This window comes from Bos grunniens, chromosome 5 (genome assembly GCF_055505025.1).
Source record: "Bos grunniens cultivar Pamir isolate PY7600 chromosome 5, Bosgru_T2T1.0, whole genome shotgun sequence".
NCBI lineage: Eukaryota > Metazoa > Chordata > Mammalia > Artiodactyla > Bovidae > Bos > Bos grunniens.
In genome coordinates, this window is record NC_141169.1 from 33,333,922 (window position 1) to 33,357,581 (window position 23,660).

At 36.6% G+C, this 23,660-nt stretch overlaps 1 protein-coding gene across 3 annotated transcripts in view; it reads left to right on the forward strand.

Moving 5' to 3' along the window:
- RPAP3 (RNA polymerase II associated protein 3) overlaps nucleotides 1-23,660 on the forward strand; it is a 37,141-nt gene that overhangs the window by 12,953 nt on the left and 528 nt on the right. For all 3 annotated transcript variants that reach the window (XM_086399776.1, XM_086399778.1, XM_086399779.1), the window contains 10 exons: nucleotides 853-923; nucleotides 3,204-3,329; nucleotides 4,872-4,999; nucleotides 11,362-11,483; nucleotides 12,808-12,878; nucleotides 12,998-13,099; nucleotides 17,933-18,171; nucleotides 19,417-19,603; nucleotides 20,700-20,797; nucleotides 21,261-21,361. In XM_086399776.1, coding sequence (XP_086255902.1) covers nucleotides 853-923; nucleotides 3,204-3,329; nucleotides 4,872-4,999; nucleotides 11,362-11,483; nucleotides 12,808-12,878; nucleotides 12,998-13,099; nucleotides 17,933-18,171; nucleotides 19,417-19,603; nucleotides 20,700-20,797; nucleotides 21,261-21,361 — 1,245 coding nt within the window. The remainder of the gene's footprint in view (nucleotides 1-852; nucleotides 924-3,203; nucleotides 3,330-4,871; nucleotides 5,000-11,361; nucleotides 11,484-12,807; nucleotides 12,879-12,997; nucleotides 13,100-17,932; nucleotides 18,172-19,416; nucleotides 19,604-20,699; nucleotides 20,798-21,260; nucleotides 21,362-23,660) is intronic.

Genomic DNA, 23,660 nt, shown 5'->3' on the forward strand with positions numbered 1-23,660 from the left:
CTTATATGTGAGACAGATTAAAACATCTTGTTGGCCTTTGTGAGGCTAGAGGTAATGCATGAACCTAACACATTTTTATTTATTTTAAAATTTTAATCCTTTTATTATTTCATAAAATAGGCTTGTGTAGTATAAATCAGAAAATCGGAATGAAGTTTATGTCTGAAAGATTGTGCTCCTTTGTTTTATGAGATGTAACTTATGATAGCAAGTGTTCTTCCTGAGGCTCAAAGAAGGAGGTGATCTGACACAAGGATTAAGGGTTTTATCTGTGCTGGGAGAATGGAGGAAATCCAGTGGAATAATGTCAGTATTTCTTAGTTCCTCTTAATTTAAACTGTCCCCTGTAAGCAAATGACTGATCTTTTATACAGGTTTTTGAATACCATCTATCTTTTTTTGATTGTTGTTGGTTACATTGAGTCTTTGTTGCTGTGCGCAGGCTTTCTGTAGTTGTGGCTTGTCGGGGCGACTCGTCATTGTGACTTTTCTTGTTGTGGAGCCCAGGCTCTAGGGTGTGTGGGTTTCAGTGGTTGGGGCTCACCAGCTCAGTCCTTGCGACTTGTGGGCTGTAGAGCATGGGTACAGTAGTTGTGGTGCACAGGCTTAGTTGCTCTGAGACATGTGGAATCTTCTGGACCAGAGATGGAACGCATGTCCCCTGCATCGGCAGGCAGATTCTTATTCCACTGTACCACCAGGAAAGTCCCATATATCTTTTTTTTTAATTATATTTTTAATTGAAAGATAATTGCTTTACAGAATTTTGTTATTTTCTGTCAAACCTCAACGTGAATCAGCCGTAGGTACCATATATCTTTTAAATATTCTGTTATCTTCTGTTTTACTCAGATTATGAAAAAGTATTAGAACTGGAACCAAATAACTTTGAAGCTACAAATGAACTCAGGAAAATTAATCAGGTAAACTGCAGTTATTTAAATTAAGTGTGTTACTTATTACCTTTATTTGACAAAGTAAATGTTTTTGTATAGACTTGTATTATGTAATATAGACATTTTTCTACCGGGGTCCAGCCCTGGTTGGATCCAGGGATTCCCTTGGGATGACGGCGTCAGCGATTTAAAGGGATAGCGTCAGTGGAGAGAATCAGAGGCCTAATTATAATTGGTTTACGTGAGAAATCAATATAACCTGTGATACCAGGTTTGCACTGACCACGGAGGCCGCAGGTGCTCTTTCAAATCGTGGAAGGTGCCACACTTAGGCACCTCCTCGAGTGGGTCTCAGATGCCCAGGCAAGTAAGTGGTCTCAGCGGACCCCCACGCTCCAATTATTTTGGCCTGAAGAAAGAGTAGAGACAAAAGGAGAGAAAAGGAGACGAGAAAGAACGACACGGGGAGACTGAGCTTAGTGAGCAGGGTCCATAGCTTTATCTTCAGCAGGGGCTTTTATACCCCAAGTAGCACATAGAAGATAATAGGGGATGCAAAGTCATGCAAGGTCAGCAGACCTTAATCATTATCGAAACCAAGTTTTTCTTCTGCAGACTATAAGATACAAAGGCTTTAGGTGATTTACATCATCTTCCGGTCAGGAGACCTGCTAACATTTTTCTCTGATAAGAATTAGTCAACCAGAAAAACTTATTTTCTCCAGAGGTGATTTTTCTTAGAGTTTAGTACCACTCCCCGAAGCACTAGACAGAGTTGCATTCCTATAGGGCAAGAGTGTCGTGGGGGTAATTAAGGGAGGAATTTATTAGCTTAAGGGTCTAAGGTTATTGTTAACATTAAAGCTTCTACATATATATATATATATATCACCTATATTAATCAATACACTCCCAGGAACACAGTGGGTGAAAAATATGGAAACTTGGCAGCAAGCAGTAGCTCAACAAAGAATTCCTCTATTCTATTTTAACAATTTCTAACTCCCCGAGAGGCTCTGCATTGTTAGAATAACTAAGTCTCCTTGTGCCTCATATGGTTGGGAGGCCGTAAACAATCACATGCGTAGCTGTAAGAGTCCGGAAATCTGTTAGGCAGGTTAGAAAGCTTTTTGAGGGAATTACAATTGGAACACACCTTGTTATACCGTGGAGACTTATTAACTAGAACTTTAAGTTGCTTTTCTTACAGAGAAAAGTGGTCGGGGATAGCCCCTCGTGACTGTCAGAGGAGTTGGTGAAAGTCATGAAGCAGTAAAACAGACAGGCTCAGGTTTTGGGGTAGACACTCAGGCAAACCCAGAGGGGCACCCCTCGAGTTCTGGCTCACCTTGCCCACCAGAACTCTCCCACATGACCTTGTCATGGGTGGGGATTCCCGTGCTGGCTCCCGGCATTTTTCTAATTTTAATTCTTTGTACTAGAGAGTTTTTTTAACTAAACACATTGTAAGCTAGAGGTGGTATAATGGTATTTAAAGATTCTTAATTGTTACCTTAAAAAGCTGTCTTATTTAGAACCACTGCTGCTTTATTTTATCCAGATGACAGAATTATTTTTCTTTATCCCACTAATTTTTTAATTTGGCTTGTGCTTTGTTTTTGTGCTAAACTTTCACATATTTCTTTGATTTTTGTAGTTTTAAAGTTGCTCCATCTTTATGGTTTATACAGGGAAAATAATACTAAATTTTTAAAAGTAAGAAAATAGATATTATTTAACTGTAAAATTTGCTGTCAAATTAATAGTATGTATTCCTTTTACTTTACTTTTGCATCACATAATTATTTTGCCGTCTGTTGAAAGTAGCAGTGGTTGAGGAAAGTCTGCCTTTTAAATATTACCATTACATATTGCATATAAAATCTCTTGGTAAATACCATCAACTTGACTCTAATTGTGAACTGTATTGTATATTTTTGTGTTTTATCCTAGATGGTCAGATAATGACTATGAATAGTAAATTTGAGAGATTTGGTGATGTGGTCTCAATTACCTTCTTTATTTTTAAAAATTGTTCCTAGAACAGTGTAGAAGTTCAAAAGAATCTTTGTTGAATAAATAAATGAACAGCTCTTTAGTGAATATTACTTACTTTAATTGGAATAAGATGTACATTAAATTTATTTGCTTTTTAATTTTGTTAGTAGAAAGATTTTATTGGAGTAAATATTTTAATTATTTGAAGTGTGGCAGGAATTCTAATATGAATAGTTTGTTATTTTAAAGTCAAACATGTATGCGTCTTCCATTATTTGTTTTATTTAAGCTGACTGCTCTGTCTTCTAGGCTCTAACTTCCAAAGAAGACTCATATCCAGGGGAAACTGATACAATGGTTAAGTCAGATGAAGGAGAGAAAAAACAAATTGAAGAGCAACAGAATAAACAACAGGCTATCTCGGAAAAAGATCGGGTAATCCAGGATTCTAACATTAATATGTTTTCCTGAGTTTACTCTTAGTTTTTTGTGTATCAGTTAAGGTTCTGTCTTTGTTAATATTATATTAAAATACTCCTTCAATAGAAACTGAAAATTAAATATACTAAAACTTCTGGAGCCTACTAATTAAAACTGAGTAATTGATGACTTAATACATAATTATAAAAAAAATTATATATAAGTTTAGGAAACAAAATTATTTTTGAGCATTTTGACATATATTTACATAAAGATGGTTATAAATTAACATAGAAATAAATTACAGTGCTTCCTTGGTGGCTCAGTGGTAAAGAATCCACCTGCCAGTATAGGAGACATGCGTTTGATCCCTAGTCTTAGAAGATCCCACATGCCATGTGGCAACCAAGCCCAGTACTACAACGACTGAGCCTGTGCTCTAGAGCCCGGGAACCTCAGCTACTAAAGCCTGTGTGTTCTAGAGCCCGTGCTCCTCAAGAAGAGAAGCCACTGCAGTGAGAAGCCCAACCATTGCAATGAAGAGTAGCCCACCACTCATTGCAACTAGAGAAAGTCCACGAGCAGCAATGAAGACCCAGCACAGCCAGAAATAAATAATAAAATTAGTAAAAAAAGAAATAAAACTGATTCTTATTCATTAAATCACACTGAACTATTTTTTCCCCCCTTTTTGGCCTCACCATGGGGCACATAAAATTTTAATTCTCTGACCAGGGATTGAACCCACGCCCCCAGCAATGAAAGTATGGCGTCTTAACTGCTGGACTGCCAGGAATGTCACACAGTGAACTATTTCTGATCAAAATTTCTTTAGACTTAATTTAACATACTATAGGCTTTCATGGACCTATAGAGGATTCCTAATAAAAATTTATGGAATGATTATTGATTGTGATATGTCTGACTCTGATTATAAATAAATGTTAAAATGAAATCTAGTACACCTTCCAATACAATTCGATTTATTCTCTGTTTAGGCATATTAATGTTACTGAATAGTGAGCTGTACAGTCTGGTACTCTGTTCTTTCACACAAATCATTTGGATTATGAAATTCTTTTGTACAGATTCTATTTTTTTTTTTGATTGTGCCTCGCAGCTTGGGAGATCTTAATTTCCCAACCAGGGATCAAACCAGTGCCCTCAGCAGTGAGAGTGTGGAGTCCTAACAACTGGACCACAGGGAATTCCCTGCACAGATTCTGATATAATTAAAGAGTACAGTATTTGGTCCTGTATTTATTAAAATGTGTTTTTCATTTAAACTTCATCTAATCTTTAATTGGTAAAATAATGGTTAGTGCTGCAAGATAATATAGTAGCATACGTTTTTTTTGGTACTGAAATGAGAAGAACACCATTGAAAAAAACAACCCAAACTAACAGATTCTAAAACATCTCATGGGTTTTTAGCAATTAAGAAGGTTTAATTACTGATATAATAATGATTGGTATACTAGCAGTGTTGCTAAAAATTTGAATTCAACTAATTTTTTTTTTTTTAATTCTTCTCCATACTTCTTTCTGAAATGATAGGGAAATGCATTTTTCAAAGAGGGGAAATATGAAAGAGCAATCGAATGCTATACTCGAGGGATAGCAGCAGATGGCGCTAATGCCCTTCTTCCAGCTAACAGAGCAATGGCCTATCTGAAGATTCAGAAGTAAGTGTTGATTACCTTTAATTCTTTGCAGGATGAAAATGAAATTTACTGTAAAATGGTATATTATCTAAATAATTAAATTAAAACTCACTCTTAAGCATTAAGTGAGAGAGGGTGTGTGTGTCATAGTACATATTTAGTAAATGTTGTTGTTTAGTTGCTTAGTCATGTCTGACTCTTTGCGACCCCGTGGACTGTAGCTCGCCAGGCTCCTCTGTCCACAGGATTTTCCAGGCAAGAATCCTAGAGTGGGTTGCCATTTCTTCTCCAGGGAACTTTCTGACCCAGGGATCGAACCTGCATCTCTTGTATTTAGCAGACGGATTCTTTACCACTGTGCCACTAGCTCTAAAGTACTTACTCAGTTTTGGTCTGGCATTACACAGTTTAACACTTCTTTAATTGCTTTATGCTATTCTGAATTAGTGATTTAAAAATTATTTTTAATCTCAGAACCCTTTGGGCAGAATCTTATCTGGAAGCATATGCATATATAACAAAAGAGAATTGCTGTCGTTGAAACTGCTGATTGATTACATACAGAACTAAAACTTGGTCCTGTGATACTAACCACATATTTCTGGATGCACTCAAGGGCTCCATGTTGGACAATCAGCAGAATACTATATCTGATGATAGAAACTACGTCTTTGTTGTAATACTACACACTGCTGCTGCTGCTAAGTCACCTCAGTCATGTCCGATTCTGTGCGACCCCATAGATGGCAGCCCACCAGGCTCCCCCGTCCCTGGGATTCTCCAGGCAAGAACACCAGAGTGGGTTGCCATTTCCTTCTCCAATGCATGAAAGTGAAAAGTGAAAGGGAAGTCGCTCAGTCGTGTCCAACTTTTCGCGACCCCATGGACTGCAGCCTACCAGGCTCCTCCATCCATGGGATTTTCCAGGCAAGAGTACTGGAGTGGGGTGCCATTGCCTTCTCCAATACTACACACTAGTTATAGAATTAAAAATTCCTATAAATATTATAAGTAGAGATTCTAAACTTACTGGTGCCACAGGCCGCTTTGGCTGCATGGTGCACTTTTCTCAAGATAATATTTAAGTGTGTAGTTATACATTTAGGATTACAAAGGAAACCAACTATATTGAAATAGAGTTTTAAAAATATTGAGATTTGTGACATTAGTTCAGTCACTCAGTCATGTCCGACTCTTTGTCACCCCATGGACTGTAGCACGCCAGGCTTCACCAACTCACGGAGCTTGCTCAGACTCATTTCCATTGAGTTGGTGATGCCATTCAACCATCTTATCCTCTGTCGTCCCCTTCTCCTGCCTTCAGTCTTTCCTAGCATCGGGTCTTTTCCACTGAGTCAGTTCTTTGCATGAGGTGGCCAGAGAATTAGAGCTTCAGCTTCAGCATCAGTCCTTTCAATGAATATTCAGGACTAATTTCCTTTAAGAGCTTCCCTCATAGCTCAGTCAGTAAAGAATCTACCTGCAATGCAGGAGAGCAGGGTTCGATTCCTGGGTCAAGAAGATTCCCTGGAAAAGGAAATGGCAACCACTCCAGAATTCTTGCCTGGAGAATCCCATGGATAGAGGAGCCTGACAGGCTACAGTCCATGGGGTCACAAGAGTCGGACACAACTTAGCGACTAAACCACCACCAATTTCCTTTAAGATTGACTGGTTTGATCTCCTTGCAGTCCAAGGGACTCTCAAGAGTCTTCTCCAATATCACAGTTCAGAAGCATCAATTCTTCAGGGTTCAGCCCTGTTTATGTGAGAGTTGGACCCAACTCTTACATCCATACATGACTACCGGAAAAAAGATAGCTTTGACTAGATGGACCTTTGTTGGCAAAGTAATGTCTCAGCTTTTTATTATGCTGTCTAGGTTGGTCATAGCTATTCTTCCAAGGAGCAAGTGTCTTTTAATTTCATGGCTGCAGTCACCATCTGCAGTGATTTTGGAGCCCAAGAAAATAAGTCTGTCACTGTTTCCATTGTTTCCCCATCTATTTGCCATGACATGATGGGACCGGATGCCATGATCTTTGTTTTTTGAATGTTGAGCTTTAAGCCAGCCTTTTCACTCTCCTATTTCGCCTTCATCAAGAGGCTCTTTAGTTCCTCATCGCTTTCTGCCATAAGAGTAGTGTCATCTGCATATCTGAGGTTATTGATACTTCTCCCTGCAATCTTGATTCCAGCTTGTGCTTCATCAAAATTTGTGATATAATGGTATGTATACTTTTAAAGATTAACACGCTACAGAGGCTTCCCTGGTGGCTCAGTAGTAAAGAATCCGCCTGCCAATGCAGGAGACACAGGTTCACTCCTTGATCCGAAAAGATGCCACATGCTGCAGAGCAACTAAGCCCGTTGCCACAACTGTTGAGCCTGTGCTCTCAAGCCTGGGAGCCGCAACTACTGAAGCCCATTTGCTCCCTAGCACAGCTCTTGTTGCTGTGCTCAGCAACAAGAGAAGCCACCGCAATGAGAAGCCAGCTCACTGCAACTAAAGAGTAACCCCCGTTCACCGCAACTAGAGAAAAGCCTCACAGCAATGGAGACTCAGCACAGATATAAATAAATAAATAAAATTATTAAAAAGAAATTAAACACAATACAAAATGAGAAACTGCGTTTAAAATACAGGCAAGTTATAGAGAGGGTCATACTGAGTGAAGTAAGTCAGACAGAGAAGGAGAAATATAATAATAACATCCCTTATATGTGGAATCTAAAAAGAAATGATACAAATGAACTTATTTACAAAACAGAGAGAGACTTACAGATTTAGAAAATGAATCTGTTGTTGCCAGGGGGAGGGGATACTGAAAGGTTGCTGTTGAATCACGCAAAGACACCGAGATTCTTGGCCCCGGCCCCCAGAGGAGAAGAATTCAATCTGGGGCCAGAGATGAGGCTTGATCGCTCAGAGCTTTTGTGTAATAAAGTTTTATTAAAGTATAAAGGAGATAGAGAAAGCTTCTGACATAGGAATCAGAAGGGGGCAGAAAGAGTACCCCTCTGCTAGTCTTCAGCTGGATGTTATATAGTCACTAGCAGTCTGTTAATGAAAGAAAGGAATGTTTTAAAACTCAGAATGGCACCAGGCCCCTCACCCATAAGATGTATTTTGGGATAATCTTGGCACCAAATGGTTCATCCTGGGCCATAAAATGATTAACTTGAATCTTGAAGAAGGGCAGATCACCATACAAGTAGTTTCATTTACATAGATTAGGGGAACAATATCTGAGTAAAACATACTGGTTTGTCAAGTAGGTTCTGAGCCATGAGGCAGAACCGACTTGAAGACAGTTTGGGGTAAATGCATAGTATATTAGCATAGCTTAAGATAAACATTTCCATAAGAAAAATGCATTGGTTATCTGTAGGTTTGAGAATAGTTAACTTCAGGTAAAACCAGGTGTCATTATGGCAGCGCAGTATTTGAAGAGAAACCTCCTTTTAAATTTGTATACAGAAGGAAAAAATATTGCTAGTTTGTTTCCTCCTGCCACTTAAGAGAGAGAAAAATGTCTGACACTTGCAGGCTATTTCCTCGGTTTGGAGACCCCTGGCCTTCCTGCCTGTTACCCTCTCAGTAGTTAGGGAGTTTGGGAAGGTCATGTACACACTACCATATTTAAAATGGATAACCAACAAAGACCTACTGTACAGCACATGGAACTCTCCTCAGTGTTGGTGCCAGCCTGGATGGGAGCGGGGTTTGGGGGAGAGGGGTTACATGTGTATGTATGACTGAGTCCCGTTGCTGTTCGCCTGAAACTACTGTAGCATTGTTAATTGGCTGTACCCCAGTACAAAATAAAAACTTAACAAAAGTTTCCAAACCTAAAATAAATATAGGCAAGTTAAAGTTAAAAAATTTTTAAAGACATACTATTGTGAAAGTTTGAATAAAGCCGCTAGAATTTGGGGATGTTCATTGACACATCTTCTACATATTGATCAACCAGTAAATGTGTCTTACTTTCTGGGAATGCCCAGAAAGCAGCACAGATGATTACATTACCAGTGTGATAATGGTGGCTTATGGTAAAGAATTTGCCAGTGCGAGGAGACAAAGGAGACGTGGCTTTGATCCCTGGGTCAGGAAGATCTCCTGGAGGAAGAAATGGCAACACACTCCTTACATACGGCTTCACTCTTTGGTGTCTAAGTGACTGGTAGGGACAGAGTTGCCTGCTGGTTGGCCAGCTGTGTCATAGGAGCATTTACAAACAGGTACTGTGATCACGTGCAAACAAACATCAGGTTAAATTACCCCGTTATTTCCGAAATAGTTGTGCTACCTCAAAGATATCTGTGACAAATGTGGTGTGATATGAAAATATCTGATTTTTATTGGTGACAAAGTCATAGGTACTGTTTTTACTAATGTGGTTTATTATCTGCAGTTGTAATTGAAAGGAAAGCTACATGTCATTTAAAAGTTAATGGTAGTAAGGATGTAGTATTTTTCCCATCCAGATTTTCAGATCTCTTAAAGGATCACAGGCTATCATAGAAGAAAATTTTAATTTGTATTTAATTTCATTGAAACTAACAGACTCACTAGAGATGTATTGTTTTGGTTAGACTGAGTAAAAGTCATTGCATTTCTTACTAACTTAGGGAAACTTTGAATTTTGCTATTCAGGAATTGCACATGATTAAAAAATTATAAGGCCTACATTTTTAGGTTTGATTAATGCCAAGAATAATACCTTGTAATAGATTAGAGATTATATCTACATTTATGAGGACTCTAATTTATTGTGTTTTGTTGCTTTGGTTGATAACCACATAAGTATATCATAGCAAGTTTTTTTTAATTTAAAAGACCTATGTGAGTCTTACTTGCATATATTTCTAGTATGTCTTTATTTTTTTTGGCCGCACTGCCCAGCTTGCAGTCTTAGTTCCCTGACCGGGGTTCACACCTGTACCCTCAGCAATGAAAATGCTGAGTCCTAGCCATTGGACCACCAGGAAATTCCCTTTAGTGTGTCTTCTAGATTTACAGTTAATGTCTGAAGTTTTCTCTACTAAATAGTGAGTGCTGTCAGGTACTATCTGTCGTAGACTAGATGAGGAACAGGGAAAAGAGCAACTTTTCAAACAGGAGTTTGAACGGAACCAAGATGTAAAGGGATGGTATGGTTAGTGAGGTGAAGAAACAGGTCTAGTGTCCCAGTGCAGGTTCAAAGACACAGGAAGCAAAAGTGCCATGGTACCTTCTGGAAAGGGCAGGAGGTTCATATGATGACTGATACGCAGGGGCACTGGCAGAGATAAGGCTGGAGAGCCAAGCAAGCCCCCAGCTTTGTGCTCTGCAGAGGAGCTCGACTTCATCCTAAAAAGTGTGGAGACCATGCAGTATCTTGAATGGGAAAATGATGTAATCAGTCATGTAGAGAATAAACTGGTTGGGGCATGGACATGAACACACACAAACATAATCTTTTGCTCAGAAGTGAATTAAAGAATTCAGGGGTGTTTAATCTTGTTCATATTAGGTCTTATTTTGAAGGTAGGATGGCATTCATTTAGGTCTTGGGAAGAATGTGATCACAGTAGATTCTTTTTTTTTTTAAAAAAATTCTTATGAAACTTTTCATAGTAAACTCTGTACCAAATCATCTAGTTTTCACAGGCCATACCTTTTTTGTCATATTTAGTTCCACTTTTTTCCCACCTGAGTTATTATAAAGTAAATCCTTGACATGATATTTCATCCTTTAAGGATGCTTCATACATAATCACAATACTATTATTTTGCTAAGTAAATTCATAACAATTCATTAATGTCATTTTAATATATGAGGATATCAAGATTTTTATTTTATTTTTTTTAGCTTTTCTTTTTTGTTATGAAGCAGTACCTAGTCAGACTGAATTGATTGCTGATTGCATGGCTGAGTAGAATTTATGAAAAGTATTAGATGATATTCTTTCACATACACAATGAATTCGAAGTGTGTGTTGTTTTCCTTAGGTGATGTGTAGTATGGGTAAATCTTAATGAAGTTTGGAGAATTGATGCTAGTTACTGCTAATGTAGTAACTGTACATGTTGAGAGTTGGAGGGGAGGTTTGCTGTGGTGTTTTGTCTGCTTTATTCATATTTTACCATCATTAATTCCATCCTTCCACCAGACTAATTTCTGACTTCACTTAATCTGTTACCTTCTCCCTCCTCAACCAGAGGATTCCAAAATTTGGTGAGAATAAAAAATTTAGAAATTAGTCTTCTGCCTTAAACAGAGATTTGGGAATTGGTAATTGAAACTATATGTATATTTTTTATATTAGAAACTCAGGTTACATTAAGTTTTTTATAAGCTACATTTTCTCCTTAGTATTTATATCATGTTTAATAGGTATGAAGAGGCTGAAAAAGACTGCACACAAGCTGTCTTGTTAGATGGCTCATATTCTAAAGCTTTTGCCAGAAGAGGAACTGCAAGAACATTTTTGGGAAAGCTAAGTGAGGCCAAACAAGGTAAGACTATTTTTATAACAACTGGCTCTCTCTCTCCTTGTTGACACTCTCAAGTTATAGTAGCAGACATTTTTGTGGCCTTTCCACAGTTTGAGGATACAGAACTTGGAGAAGTACATTTTCTTTCACAGTTTAGGTTTGCAAGTTTGGAGAAATTGAGCTTCTATAGTGGGCCTGGTTATCTTCTAATAGCAGTACAGTCTGGCCAATTGTCAATCAAAATTAATGAAAAATTTGAATTATAGGTGAGAAGGAAAAAAGCAGGAAAAAGGCAAGAATGAAAAGAAAAGGAATCAACAATCAGGAGATAGAGGATAATTTGAGATCTGTAATGATGCCTTTTTTCCTTGCTTGCTGCTGATTATTTTTTTTCACAATCTGTCTTTTTAGTATTTATTCTTAGTCATTTTGAAGAACCAGCTTATTTCTCTTGTGTATATTTTCTGTTTTATTTATTTCTGCTCTTTATTTCCTTCCTTCAGCGGTCTTTTGGCTTAATTTGCCAGTTTTCTAACTTACTGATGCATCAGTAGTTACATAGTTGATTTTCAGCCTTTGTTTTGTGACATGTTCATTTAAATCTGGCCCTTTAAAGTCTGGCTTCAACTGTAGCCCATGCATTCTTTTTTTATTATGGTAAAATATACATAACATAGAATTTAGTGTTTAAGCCATTTTTAAGTGTACAATTCAATGCATTGAGTACATTCACCTTTTGTGCAACCATCACCATTGTACATCTCCAGAACGTTTTCATCATTCCATTTTGAATACTTTGTCATTTGACAGTAATTCTCTATTGCCCCTTCGCCAGCATTCTGTTTTCTGTCTCTGAATTTGACTGTTCCAGGTACCTCATATGAGTAAAGAATCATAAAATAGTTATCCTTTTATATCTGGCTTACTTCACTTAGTGTGTCTCCAAGACTCATCCATATTGTAGCATATATCAGAATTGGATTCCTTTTTAAGTCTGAATAATATTCCATGATCTGGAATTCTCTTAGATTCTCTCTTACATTTGGTGAGTTACCCCATCATTTGTTATCAGTGTGAGCTTTGATAAGCAGATGACCTCCAGCCCTCAGGCCTCAGTTGTGTCATTATGAAGTGAAATTGTAGTGAAGCTTACCTGAGAATTGATATAAAGCAAAGAGAAAAGCACTCAATAAGCGTTAGTTCTTATTATTGCTCACCAGTTTCCTAGCATCCCGAGTAAAGCTTCTTGAGATGTAGGTATGTGGTTATTAACTAAATATATGATTTCTTGAACTCCGTAAGGTGTTTGCACTAATTTATTATGTTTCTTAAAAATTTGTTTTAGATTTTGAAACTGTTTTACTTTTGGAGCCTGGAAATAAACAGGCAGTAACTGAACTTTCCAAAATTAAAAAGGTAAGCGTTCTTCTTTCCACCAAAATATGGTCCTATCTTCTGAAGCATAAATGCTTTTATTTGTTGTGTGATTAACTTGAGAATATTTTGATAGTCATAATTACAAATTTATTTTCAAGGAATTAATTGAGAAAGGACACTGGGATGATGTCTTTCTTGATTCTACTCAAAGGCAAAATGTGATAAAACCCATTGATAATCTGCCTCATCTTGGATCAACTGTAAGTAAACCTGAATTTTTCTCCTTGCTATTTAAATATCACTGGTATAATAAACTGAGTTGAAACAAGCTGTTGAATTAGTAGGTCTCTTAAAAGATATGTTGAGATCTCTTCCTAGAACCAGTTTTGGAATCTTAAAAAAATACTTCTTAGGAATATTGGCATAAGAAAATTGGAGGAAATGGAACTGTTTTAAGTTCTGTCATCACTTTTTAAAGTGTCCTTTAATTTAACACTAAATATTTCTTCATATTTTCTGATTAAAAAGAAATTTGAAGCAGTTGTGCGTTTTGTAATTAAATGGCTTTTATTTCTTTTACTGTTCTTATTTGAGATTGGGATTTTATTACAGTATAGTCTTGCAACTTCTGTGGGGTTAGACCTAAAATGAACACTTTGGCAAAAATCTAGTACAGGCATACCTCATTTTATTGCACTTTGCAGATACTGTACTTTTTACAGATTGAAGACTTGTGGCAACCCTCTGCTGTGCAAGTCTGTTGGCACCATTTTCCCAATAGTATTTTCTTTACTTTCTGTCTTTGTGTCACATTTTGGTAATTCTCTCAATATCTCAAACTTTTTTGTTAATATTATATTTGTTATGGTGCTCTGTGATCAGTGATCTTTGTTACTATTACAAAAAGATTATAAGGATGAAGGCTCAGATGATGGTTAGCATTGTTTTGCAATAAAAAAATTTTAAGTTATATACATTGTTTTTTTAAAGACATGCTGCTATTTCACACTTAAAAGAGTATGGTATAGTGTAAACATAACTTGTATTATGCCTTAAGAAACCAAAAGCTTTAGGTGACTTGCTTTATTGCAATATTCACTTTATGTGATAGTTTGTAACTGAACCTGCAGTATCTCTAAGGTATACCTGTATAGGCAGAATTATTCTTAAGAATATGTGCTGCATATTGTTTTTAGTATACCATACTGTTTTTTATTAGTCTAACAAAACCAGCTTTTCCTGCAGTACTGGAACGGAAAGAGTAGATGGTAAAATTCAGTGATTTGTCTTGTGTTGGACTTTTAAAATTGAATCATTTAAGACATGTATTATTATAGATATATACACATGTTAGTCTCTCAGTCGTGTCTGACTCTTTGTGACCCTATGGACTGTAGCATGCCAGGCTCCTCTGTCCATGGGATTTTCCAGGCAAGAATACTGGAGTGGGTTGCCATTTCCTTCTCCAGGGGATCTTCCTGACTCAGGGATTGAACATGCATCTCTTATGTCTCCCGCATTGGCAGGCGGGTTCTTTGCCATTAGCGCCACCTGGGAATTCATGTATATATGTATATGAATTTATATATATACATATAAATTTGCCTGGTAATTTCTGATGTTTTCTTAGTATCATATATGGAAAGATAAAATACATATAAAAAAGTACCCAGGACAAATTAAAATTTAAAGGATAAAGTGAACATCTATGAAACCACCAACTGGGTCAAAAAATTGAAACGTATCAGCCTCCAGAAACTTCCCTGTGTGCTCTTCACTGATCATGATTCCCTCCCTGCCCCTTGGAAGTAACTGTTAATGCATGGATGATGCTTTGAAAGAAATGCTGATTTTACAATGAAGTCAGGGCAGATATTTTTATCCTCCTTTTACTAAGGAAGAAGGCGAGGCAAAGAAAGTGTTTTGCCAAGTTCTTATTTCAAGTAATGAACAGAGGAATTCTTTAATACATTTTCTGGGTTCTTATTTTGACTTCATTCCTGAATTTTCTGAGATAATATTTCATGTGCCAGGCATAAATCTAGTTGCTTTTATACATTACATTCATTGTCACACATCATATTTATTACCTATTATTCTATTTTTTACAGTAAAGGTGATTAAATGTTCAATGTGATTTATACTTTTACATTTCTGTAAAATTTTGACACAAAAATTAATTCCAAACTTTAAAAAAAATAAGCCTTTGTCACACTTTGCTTGTCCATAATTATAAAAACACTGCCACGTGGTAAGTCAAATATCTGTATGGAAGAATGTTCTGTGGCCAGTGTATCCTAAACAGCTTTTATAAATCTGTTGAGTTCTGTCCTCCCTCAGGTTGTAAATCAATTATGTTAGTAATTGTGAAAATGCAACATGAATTTTAATGTTTTGTGGCTGAATCTCAAAACAGAACACCTCCATGAATTGAGAGATCTGGGGTTAACCATTTTGTAACTGATCCAACACAAGCAAAATCATTATCTTAGTAGGAAGGGGAAAATTTGCTCTTTATTTTTGTAATAGGTCTCTGTTTTAAAATCTGGGGATTATTTTAAAAATAGTATGGCAGTTTGGTATGATGCTTTTGGTTTGATTTGAGTCCCACCTGATAAAGGCTTCCTAGGTGGCACTAGTGGTAAAAACAAAAACAAAAAAACCCTTTTGCCAGTTCAGGAGACACAGGTTCGATTCCTGGATCAGGAAGATCCCTTGGAAAAGGAAATGCAACCCACTCCAGTATTCTTGCCTGGAGAATCCCATGGACAGAGGAGCCTGGCAGGCTATAGTTCATAGGGTTGCAGAGTCGGATACAACTGAAGCAACTTAGGCAGGCAGACCACTTCATAAGCTTTAAAATCTTAGGCAAGTATGATACCTATGTGACTTTTTCTGCTTAAGCTGAAAATTACTCATAGGTTAGTTGATATCAAAGAAAATGATGTCCAGGAATGCTAAGGCAGTTTCAGGTGAAAGAAATGTTAATTTCCTTTTCAGTCCTTTGTGTGGCCTTTGTGTGAGGCCACCTGAACACTGAGGAAAGTGGTCAGGAAAGGGGTTACTTTATTCAAGCGAGAGGCTCAACCACGGAGTTCTGTGCTTAAGGGCTGCACGTTTGACTACTTTTGGCATGTCTTCTCTAGAGAGACTGTAGGTGAGCAGTAATCTAGACCTGCTGGGCCTGGAGTTCCTAGATAGGAAATAAGTTAGTTTCCACTAATTTATTTTCTGTTATTCTATTTTCATTTTCCTGTTTTTCCATATGAAAATTTCACCTTTCTACTTGGTCTTTCTTCTCTTTCTGTTTATTTTCATTTCTGTTTTCTTTTTCTTGAAATGGTCATAAAGCTAAAGAATGGTCATAAGCTAAAGAAAATGTTACGTTTCTAAATTTTAATTTAAAAAGAGATGAATTCGGGAATTCCCTGGTGGTCCAGTGGTTAGGACTCTGTTTTCATTGTCGGCCGCCGGGGCTCAGTCCCTGGTTGGGGCACTGAGATCCCACAGGCTGTGAGGTGTGGCCAGAAAAAAAGAATTTATGCTTTTATGTTTTCTTATATCTTTCAGCTATAGTGGTATCTTTTATGTTTTTCTCCTTTTACCAGTATACTGTTATCCCCTCATCCCTCCCAGCCATCATCAGTAACATTGAGCAGCTCTCAGGAGCCAGTGGTCTACCCTTAAACAGATCATCTGTTAGGAAATTTATTAACTTGGGTCAATTTACACATTGTCATTGACAGGATTTAGGTTTTGTTTTTTGCCTCATGGTGTGACATGCAGGATGTTAGTTCCCTGAACAGGGATTGAACCTGTGTCCCCTGCAGTGGAAGTGCACAGTCTTAACCACTGGACTGCCAGGAAAGTCCCCAGGGTTTGGTTTTAAATGGGACTGCATCAATATAATTCAGTAGTTGTAGTCTCTTTTTTTATAGTCTGTCTTTAACACTATTTTTTAACATTAACATGTCCATTCTTGGTCAATATTTTGATAGAAAGGTTACTGGTTTTGATAGTTCTCAGCAAAGCAGAGGCCTTAGATTAACATGACTCTCCTTTAGAACTGCTAGAACTGCTAACAGGATTCTGTTAACAAATTTATAATAGCTTCTTTATTTATGTATATTCATCCAGTAACACTCAGTTGTTACCATTAGGTCGTTTCTTAGTTATGCTAGTGTAATGTCTGGTTTTAACACTGAGTTTAGTATAAAAGGTTTTTATATTTCAACTTTTTAATTTAAAATTCAGTCGTATAGTTGGGATGAAAACAATATACTGAAGAAAGTCTTTTTTTAAAAATTAAAGTATTACGTGTAAGCTGAGGAAGAAATTGAAAATGTTTAACATATGTTATGATTAAAATAAATAGTGAATGCTATTTATTTTAATAAATTAAAAACCATTATTATGGTCAAGTACTTACCAACTTTGTGAATATTATTTGACAAATCTTTAATCCTGGGCTGGTTTTATCCAGCTGCTACATATGAAGAAGATGCAGTTAGGTTTAAATATTGGTCTCTTTCATCCAGAATGCTGTTTATTGCCTGACCCTTAGCTAGCGTACAGTACTGATGTCATTTGGCCGTATTTTTTCTTGGTTTTGTTGCCTCTGGGATAAACTCAAGACTTCTTGAGATGGTACACAAATCCCTTTGTAAGCTGTCTTTAAGCAGCCTTTGCAGCTTTGTCTCACCTCTCCTCCCCTTGCACCAGCCGTGGTGGACGCCTCACCTTCCACTGGCCACGCTGTACCCTGTCACACTGCCAGTCCTGTGTGATTTTTCTGTGAAGCTCCCTGATGTCAATTTTTATCTTCCTTCTTCTGTTCTTTGGGCACCCTGTACCTTCACCTTTTATAGTGCCTTCTAATTATTTCTACATGCACCGTCTTTCCTCCATTTAGACATGTATATGGTAGGTGCTGTGATGCTTTTTGTTCTTTGCATTCTCAGAGGGTATGACTCCAGATTGAATTTACTTACAGCTGGAATATTGGCTGAAAGAACATTGTAACCTTTTAATTTGTGACCCTAAAATAAGAAACCTTTGTATATTGATGTAAAGAATTGATTTTATTGTTTTAGAAGCCACTCAAGAAGGTTATTATTGAAGAAACTGGTAATTTGATACAGACTGTTGATGTGCCGGATAGCACTGCTACTGTGGCTGCTCCAGAGTGTAATCCTGTTACCCTGGCAAGTGTAACAGCGACCACAGGCATGACAAATAAGAACTCGAGCCAAGATGACCTTTTGCCCACAAGTGATGTCCCAAAAGCCAAAGTATTGAAAATAGAAGAAATCAGTGATACTTCAGCTCTTCAGTGAGTAGAAATACTCTCATTTGATAATCATCTGAATGGTAATAATTCCACTGTCAAAAAATTGACAGTACTGATAAGACTTCTGGTTGTATTCTTCCTCATAACCTTTTGAACTATCCAACTTTAGATTCTGTTCTTTTTTATTCTTTTTACTTAAATGTAAGAGAGGTTTTGCTGAACGAATTATCATTATTCCTTTACCATAGTGAGGAATTTAGAAATAATAACAGTACCTTGAACAAATTGATTTCATCTATTTTCTTTTCTAAAACTTAAGTAAATATGTTTCACTGGGTAATTCAGCAAAAATTTTTAATTTTTTGAAGGGAAGCTTCATAAACAATGTAGAATTTAGGCATTGTCATTATTCTAGCCTTTGATATTTATGATTATTTTTAGGCTCTTTAAATTTTGTTCAGAATTATTTAAAAAGTCATGTATTTTTTTAATCATGAGAATATAAAAGACATAGATTAATAGTTTACTTTGGGGTATTGAAATTTTATTATATATTCTTGCTTTGCTACTCAACAGTCCTATTAAAAACATTTTTTTTAAACTTTGAATTCTAGTAGTTCTATTTAGAGTGATAGTATAGATTGTAGGAAAACTTTTAAGTAGGCAGACTTTTTTTTAAAGGAGGAAGCATTTCTTTCTTTTTGAAATCTTTCTTGAAACTATGATAATTCAGATAGTTCAGAGTGAAAGGTTGAGTTGTGAGTATATGTGATATAATAATGCAGTATGGGTTTCCCTGGTGGCTCAGACGGAAAAGAATCTACCTGCAATGTGGGAGACCCAGGTTCGATCCCTGGGTTGGGAAGATCCCCTGGAGAAGGGAATGGCAACTCACTCCGGTCTTCTTGTCTGGAGAATTCCATGGCCAGAGGAGCCTGGTGGAATACAGTCCATGGGTTTGCAAAGAGTCAGACACGACTGAGCACTAACACTGTTACTACTAATGCAGTGTATGGAAATAGTTTGTCAAAAGGTGGCAAGGCTGTTAGCCCAGCTAAAGAGAATAGGCAGTACATAGTCAGCACACGAAAGTTTGTAGAAGTATAATGTCTTGCCAAAATTATACATATATTATCAGCTGAAAGAATTTACTACTGGTAGAATATAAATAGATAACACACTATTAATAAAGTCAGAAATTTTAGAATCTCTATTGATGTTTCTGTATATAAACTTTGACTGTTTGTGTTTCTTTTCTGATTATTTGATACCTCTGAAATATTTCAGCTCTCATGTCAATTTGAAAAAGGATGTATGTCAGTCTTTGAGTGAGAAGATTCCTACAGAGGTAGGCAAAGCACCTGCTCAGTTTATCAGGACTGTTCTTCCTCCAGTTCCTGCAAACTCATTTCAGCTTGAATCTGATTTCAGACAACTGAAAAGTTCTCCAGATATGTTGTATCAGTACTTGAAGGTAAGAGGTAGGAAGCTAGTAGTTCTCTTGTAAGTTAGAGGTCAAAGAACTTCTTTTGTCGCCATATAATAATAGGGTTGTATTTGCTTTGTAAACAGTATGATTCTGCGCTTCCCTGATAGCTCAGTTGGTAAAGACTCTGCCTGCATTGCAGGAAACCCCGGTTTGATTCCTGGGTCGGGAAGATCCGTTGGAGAAGGGATAGGCTACCCACTCCAGTATTCTTGGGCTTCCCTGGTGGCTCAGCTGGTAAAGAATCTGCCTGCAATGTGGGAGACCTTGGTTCGATCCCTGGGTTGGGAAGATCCCCTGGAGAAGGGAAAGGCTACCCACTCCAGCATTCTGAGTGACTTTCACTTTCACGTCTCTTATACAGTGTGATTGTAGAAAATGCTCTTACCCCTTGCCTAATAAATACATCATCCTGATCAGGCACATACGTCATCCTGATCAGGCCATTTTAAGTATTTGCAACCAGGGAACCTTTGGAAATAGGTTCTGTGTTAAATTTTGTTTTGTAACAGAAACAATCTAATTTCATACATCAGGACTTAAACTTAATTCTCCATTCTTTAAGATGAGGAAAGAAGCTAAAATACAGTGAGTGCCTTCTGTGTGCTAAACTATGCTTACAATATTTAGGTAATCATTCTCCTGAAAATGAACTTTTTTTGCTCAAGGAAGAGTCAAATCATATGAAATTCACCAAATAATGGATTTTTTAGCACTTTTTCAAGTGTAATTACTGTAATAATTTCTTATAATTGGTATGTCATATTTCAAAATATATTATCTCATGTAGATCTATTTTTTAAACTCTCTTTTTATTGCTCCTTGAGCTCTCTTGTTTCCTATTTCTCTTGGGTGATATATGTCTCTCCATGAGATTTTTCTGTGAATTGAGCAGAGTAAATATCTTACAGTCCCTCTAACTTTCTGTCATAGTTACATTTCAATGTGATTCCCCATTATTATTCATTAAATACTTATGCATAGGAGTTATTCTTTACTATGTTGATCTAAGCAATTATTATATAAATAATTTGTGATTGGGAATATTGCCATAATTTTCTAACTCCTTATTATTTTTCCCAAGCAAATTGAACCATCCTTGTATCCCAAGTTGTTTCAGAAAAATCTAGATCCAGATGTATTCAACCAAATCATTAAAATTCTGCATGACTTTTACATTGAGTAAGTAAATTTAGTTATACTTTCCTACTGTAATGCTCAGCTACTTTTAGTTATTTGGAAAATTCATCCTTTTTGGTATCATACTGCTACCTTTTATTTTGCAGAATTAGCTATATTGTAAAGTTTACTGTTGCAGTAGTGTAAAGAAATACAAGTATAAACATGAAAAGGGAAATGATTAGGAGAAAAAAGGACTTACAGATTTTTTTAGAGAAAGGTGGAGTATAGAAGTGACAAGTATTATAGCAGATTAATAATGTCTCTTCTATGCCTCACATTTAAGAATATTAGTTTCTTCAGTTGACTCGATAAGCTCTTCATTTGGACACTTAAAATATAGACAGTGTGCAGGAACAAAAGATAAATGAAGACTTTATTTATATATAATTAGAAATATTATTTTAGTAAGCAGAACTAAATGAGCTGCTTTTAATTGATCATTTGCTTTTTATTTGGACTTCAGGAAAGAAAAGCCATCACTCATCCTTGAAATCTTACAAAGACTTTCTGAACTAAGAAGGTTTGATATGGCAGTGATGTTTATGTCAGAATCTGAGAAGAAAAGTGAGTTCTATAGAAAAAGCTTTTCCTTTACTCTTTATTCTTGTGTGTTCCTTTATTTAACAAATGATAGAAAATATTTATTGAATGTCAGTTATGTACAAAGTGTGTGCAATTTAATTGCAGTTTAATTAAATTGAGTTACAGTTAAATTAGGTAAAATTTTTCAGTCGGTGTAGGTATGATTATCATTTTGCTCTTACAAAAGGGGAAACTGAGGCATATATAGGTAAGGAACTTGATTGAGGTTCCACAGCTAGGAAGCCAGACCCAGGATTTAAACCAAGGTGGTCTGAACTCTTCTACTTGAAAATATAGTATCAGTGTAATGGTTGAGCTTCTGGCATGGTGGAACATGTACAGGGTCCCTGCCATAGGAGCATGCAGTGGGGTGTGGGTACATAGGTGGTCGCAACCATTTTTTTTGGCTAATATCTTTGAGTTTGTTTGATTTAAGCTGAATTCTCAAAAAACTACTGGAGTCAGATGAAGGGAGTGAGGATGTGTAGAGGTTTTGAGGCAGGAGAGGGCAAATTGAACTCAGAAAATTAAAAGGAGTGCAGTGTGGCTGAATTGTAGAGTTAGAGGGTAAAGAGAGGCAGGTGATGAACTTGAAGAATTATATCCCTTATTTATTTCTACATCTCAGTCTTTGGCATATAGTGTCAGTTTTGGGGAACCCTAATTTAAGTAAAATCAAACTATAGAGACACTTCAGTTACAGTTGTCCCTTGAACAGTGTGGGGGTTAGGGGAACGATCCCTCCACGCAGTTGAAAATCTGCATACAATTTTACAGTCAGTCCACAGCATCTGAGATTCTTCATCCAGATTCAGTCAACTCTGGATCATGTAGTACTATAGTATTTCTACTGAAAAATATCCATCTGTAAGTGGATCTGTGCAGTTCAAACTCATGTTGTTCAAGGGTCAATGGTACTCAAGAGTTTTAAGCTATAGTCTAGTTTTAGAAAGAGAAAAATCATTAGAATGCACCTCCTGGACTAAACACATTTGAGCTCCTTTTCTGTCTCTTCTTTATGTTTGTAGCAGTGACGTTGAGTCTGAATCACTGAAGAAAATACTCTTTATGTTGTATTTAAGGAAGTGGACCTAGTTTAGAGAGATTCTTAATAAACTTAAACCAAAAGAATTCTCTGCTTAATCTTTAGTTAATCAGAAATAGTCCCTGAAATTCCCTGAAGGTATTAGTTTGTTATTACTATTCTGACTTCATTTTCTATCACTGTTTAAAGTCATTCTGCCTACCTCACTGACTGTGTTTTTTAATGTACCAAGTTGCCAGGCTTCTTGTAGCCTCAGGGTCTTTGTGTTTGCTGTTTCTCTCAGCCAGGACTATCCTTCCCTGCCTCTTCTTCATTTCATTCAGTTTCCACCTAATAGGCACTGCCTCAGAGTCACCTTTCCTCACAGGCCTGCTCAAAATAACTGCCCGCCTCCCCTTCCTCCTCACTGTCTGTCATCTTGCCTGGCTTTGTTTTCTTCATAAGACAGAACTACCATAGTGGACAGTATTTTAAGTGTGTATTATTTCTCTATCCCTAATAGAATGAAAGCTCCATGACAGCAGGAATGTTTATCTACCTTGTTCTCTGGGTCTCAGGGTATTAGAATAGTGCTTAGTACATAAAAACCTTAGCATGAGTGCTTGACTGAATGGATTTCTTGTCACTATGATGTGGTTACTTGAAGTGTACTCAAAGAATGTGAGTTGGTCTTCCAAACTGGCCTACCAACAGTACTGTCTTGGTTGGATCACCACTCTCTGCTAGGTTACACATGGAAGCATTTAGAGTAGTTTCTAGCATGTAACTAAATATTCAATAATTAGTAGCTATTGTTGTCTTTTATTGTCATTGTTATTAGTAATAACTGTTAGCTAGTTTTAATGTTGAGGGATATAGTATGAACTCTATAGCAGTGTTTTCCAAAATGTTAACTGTGGACAGTTCACCTGTATGAAAAATAAAGATTTTATTATGACTCATAAGGAAATCTTATTTTTAACTTTTAATTGTTATATATTTTATTATATATTTAAAAAATATATAGCTTACCCATCAAACATGATTTTTGTGGATATTACTGCTAATTGTCTATTTATAGTAGTGATAAAAAATTTTATTTTAAAATAAAATGATTTCAGTTTGAAAAACAGTTAATTGGAATATTAAGTAAATAAAAGTATACTTGTTATACGGGGCAAAAATCTTTAAGGTAGTACAGAATGAATTATGTTTAATCTGCAAAGTTCATATCATTAAGGATATAGGGAAAATTGT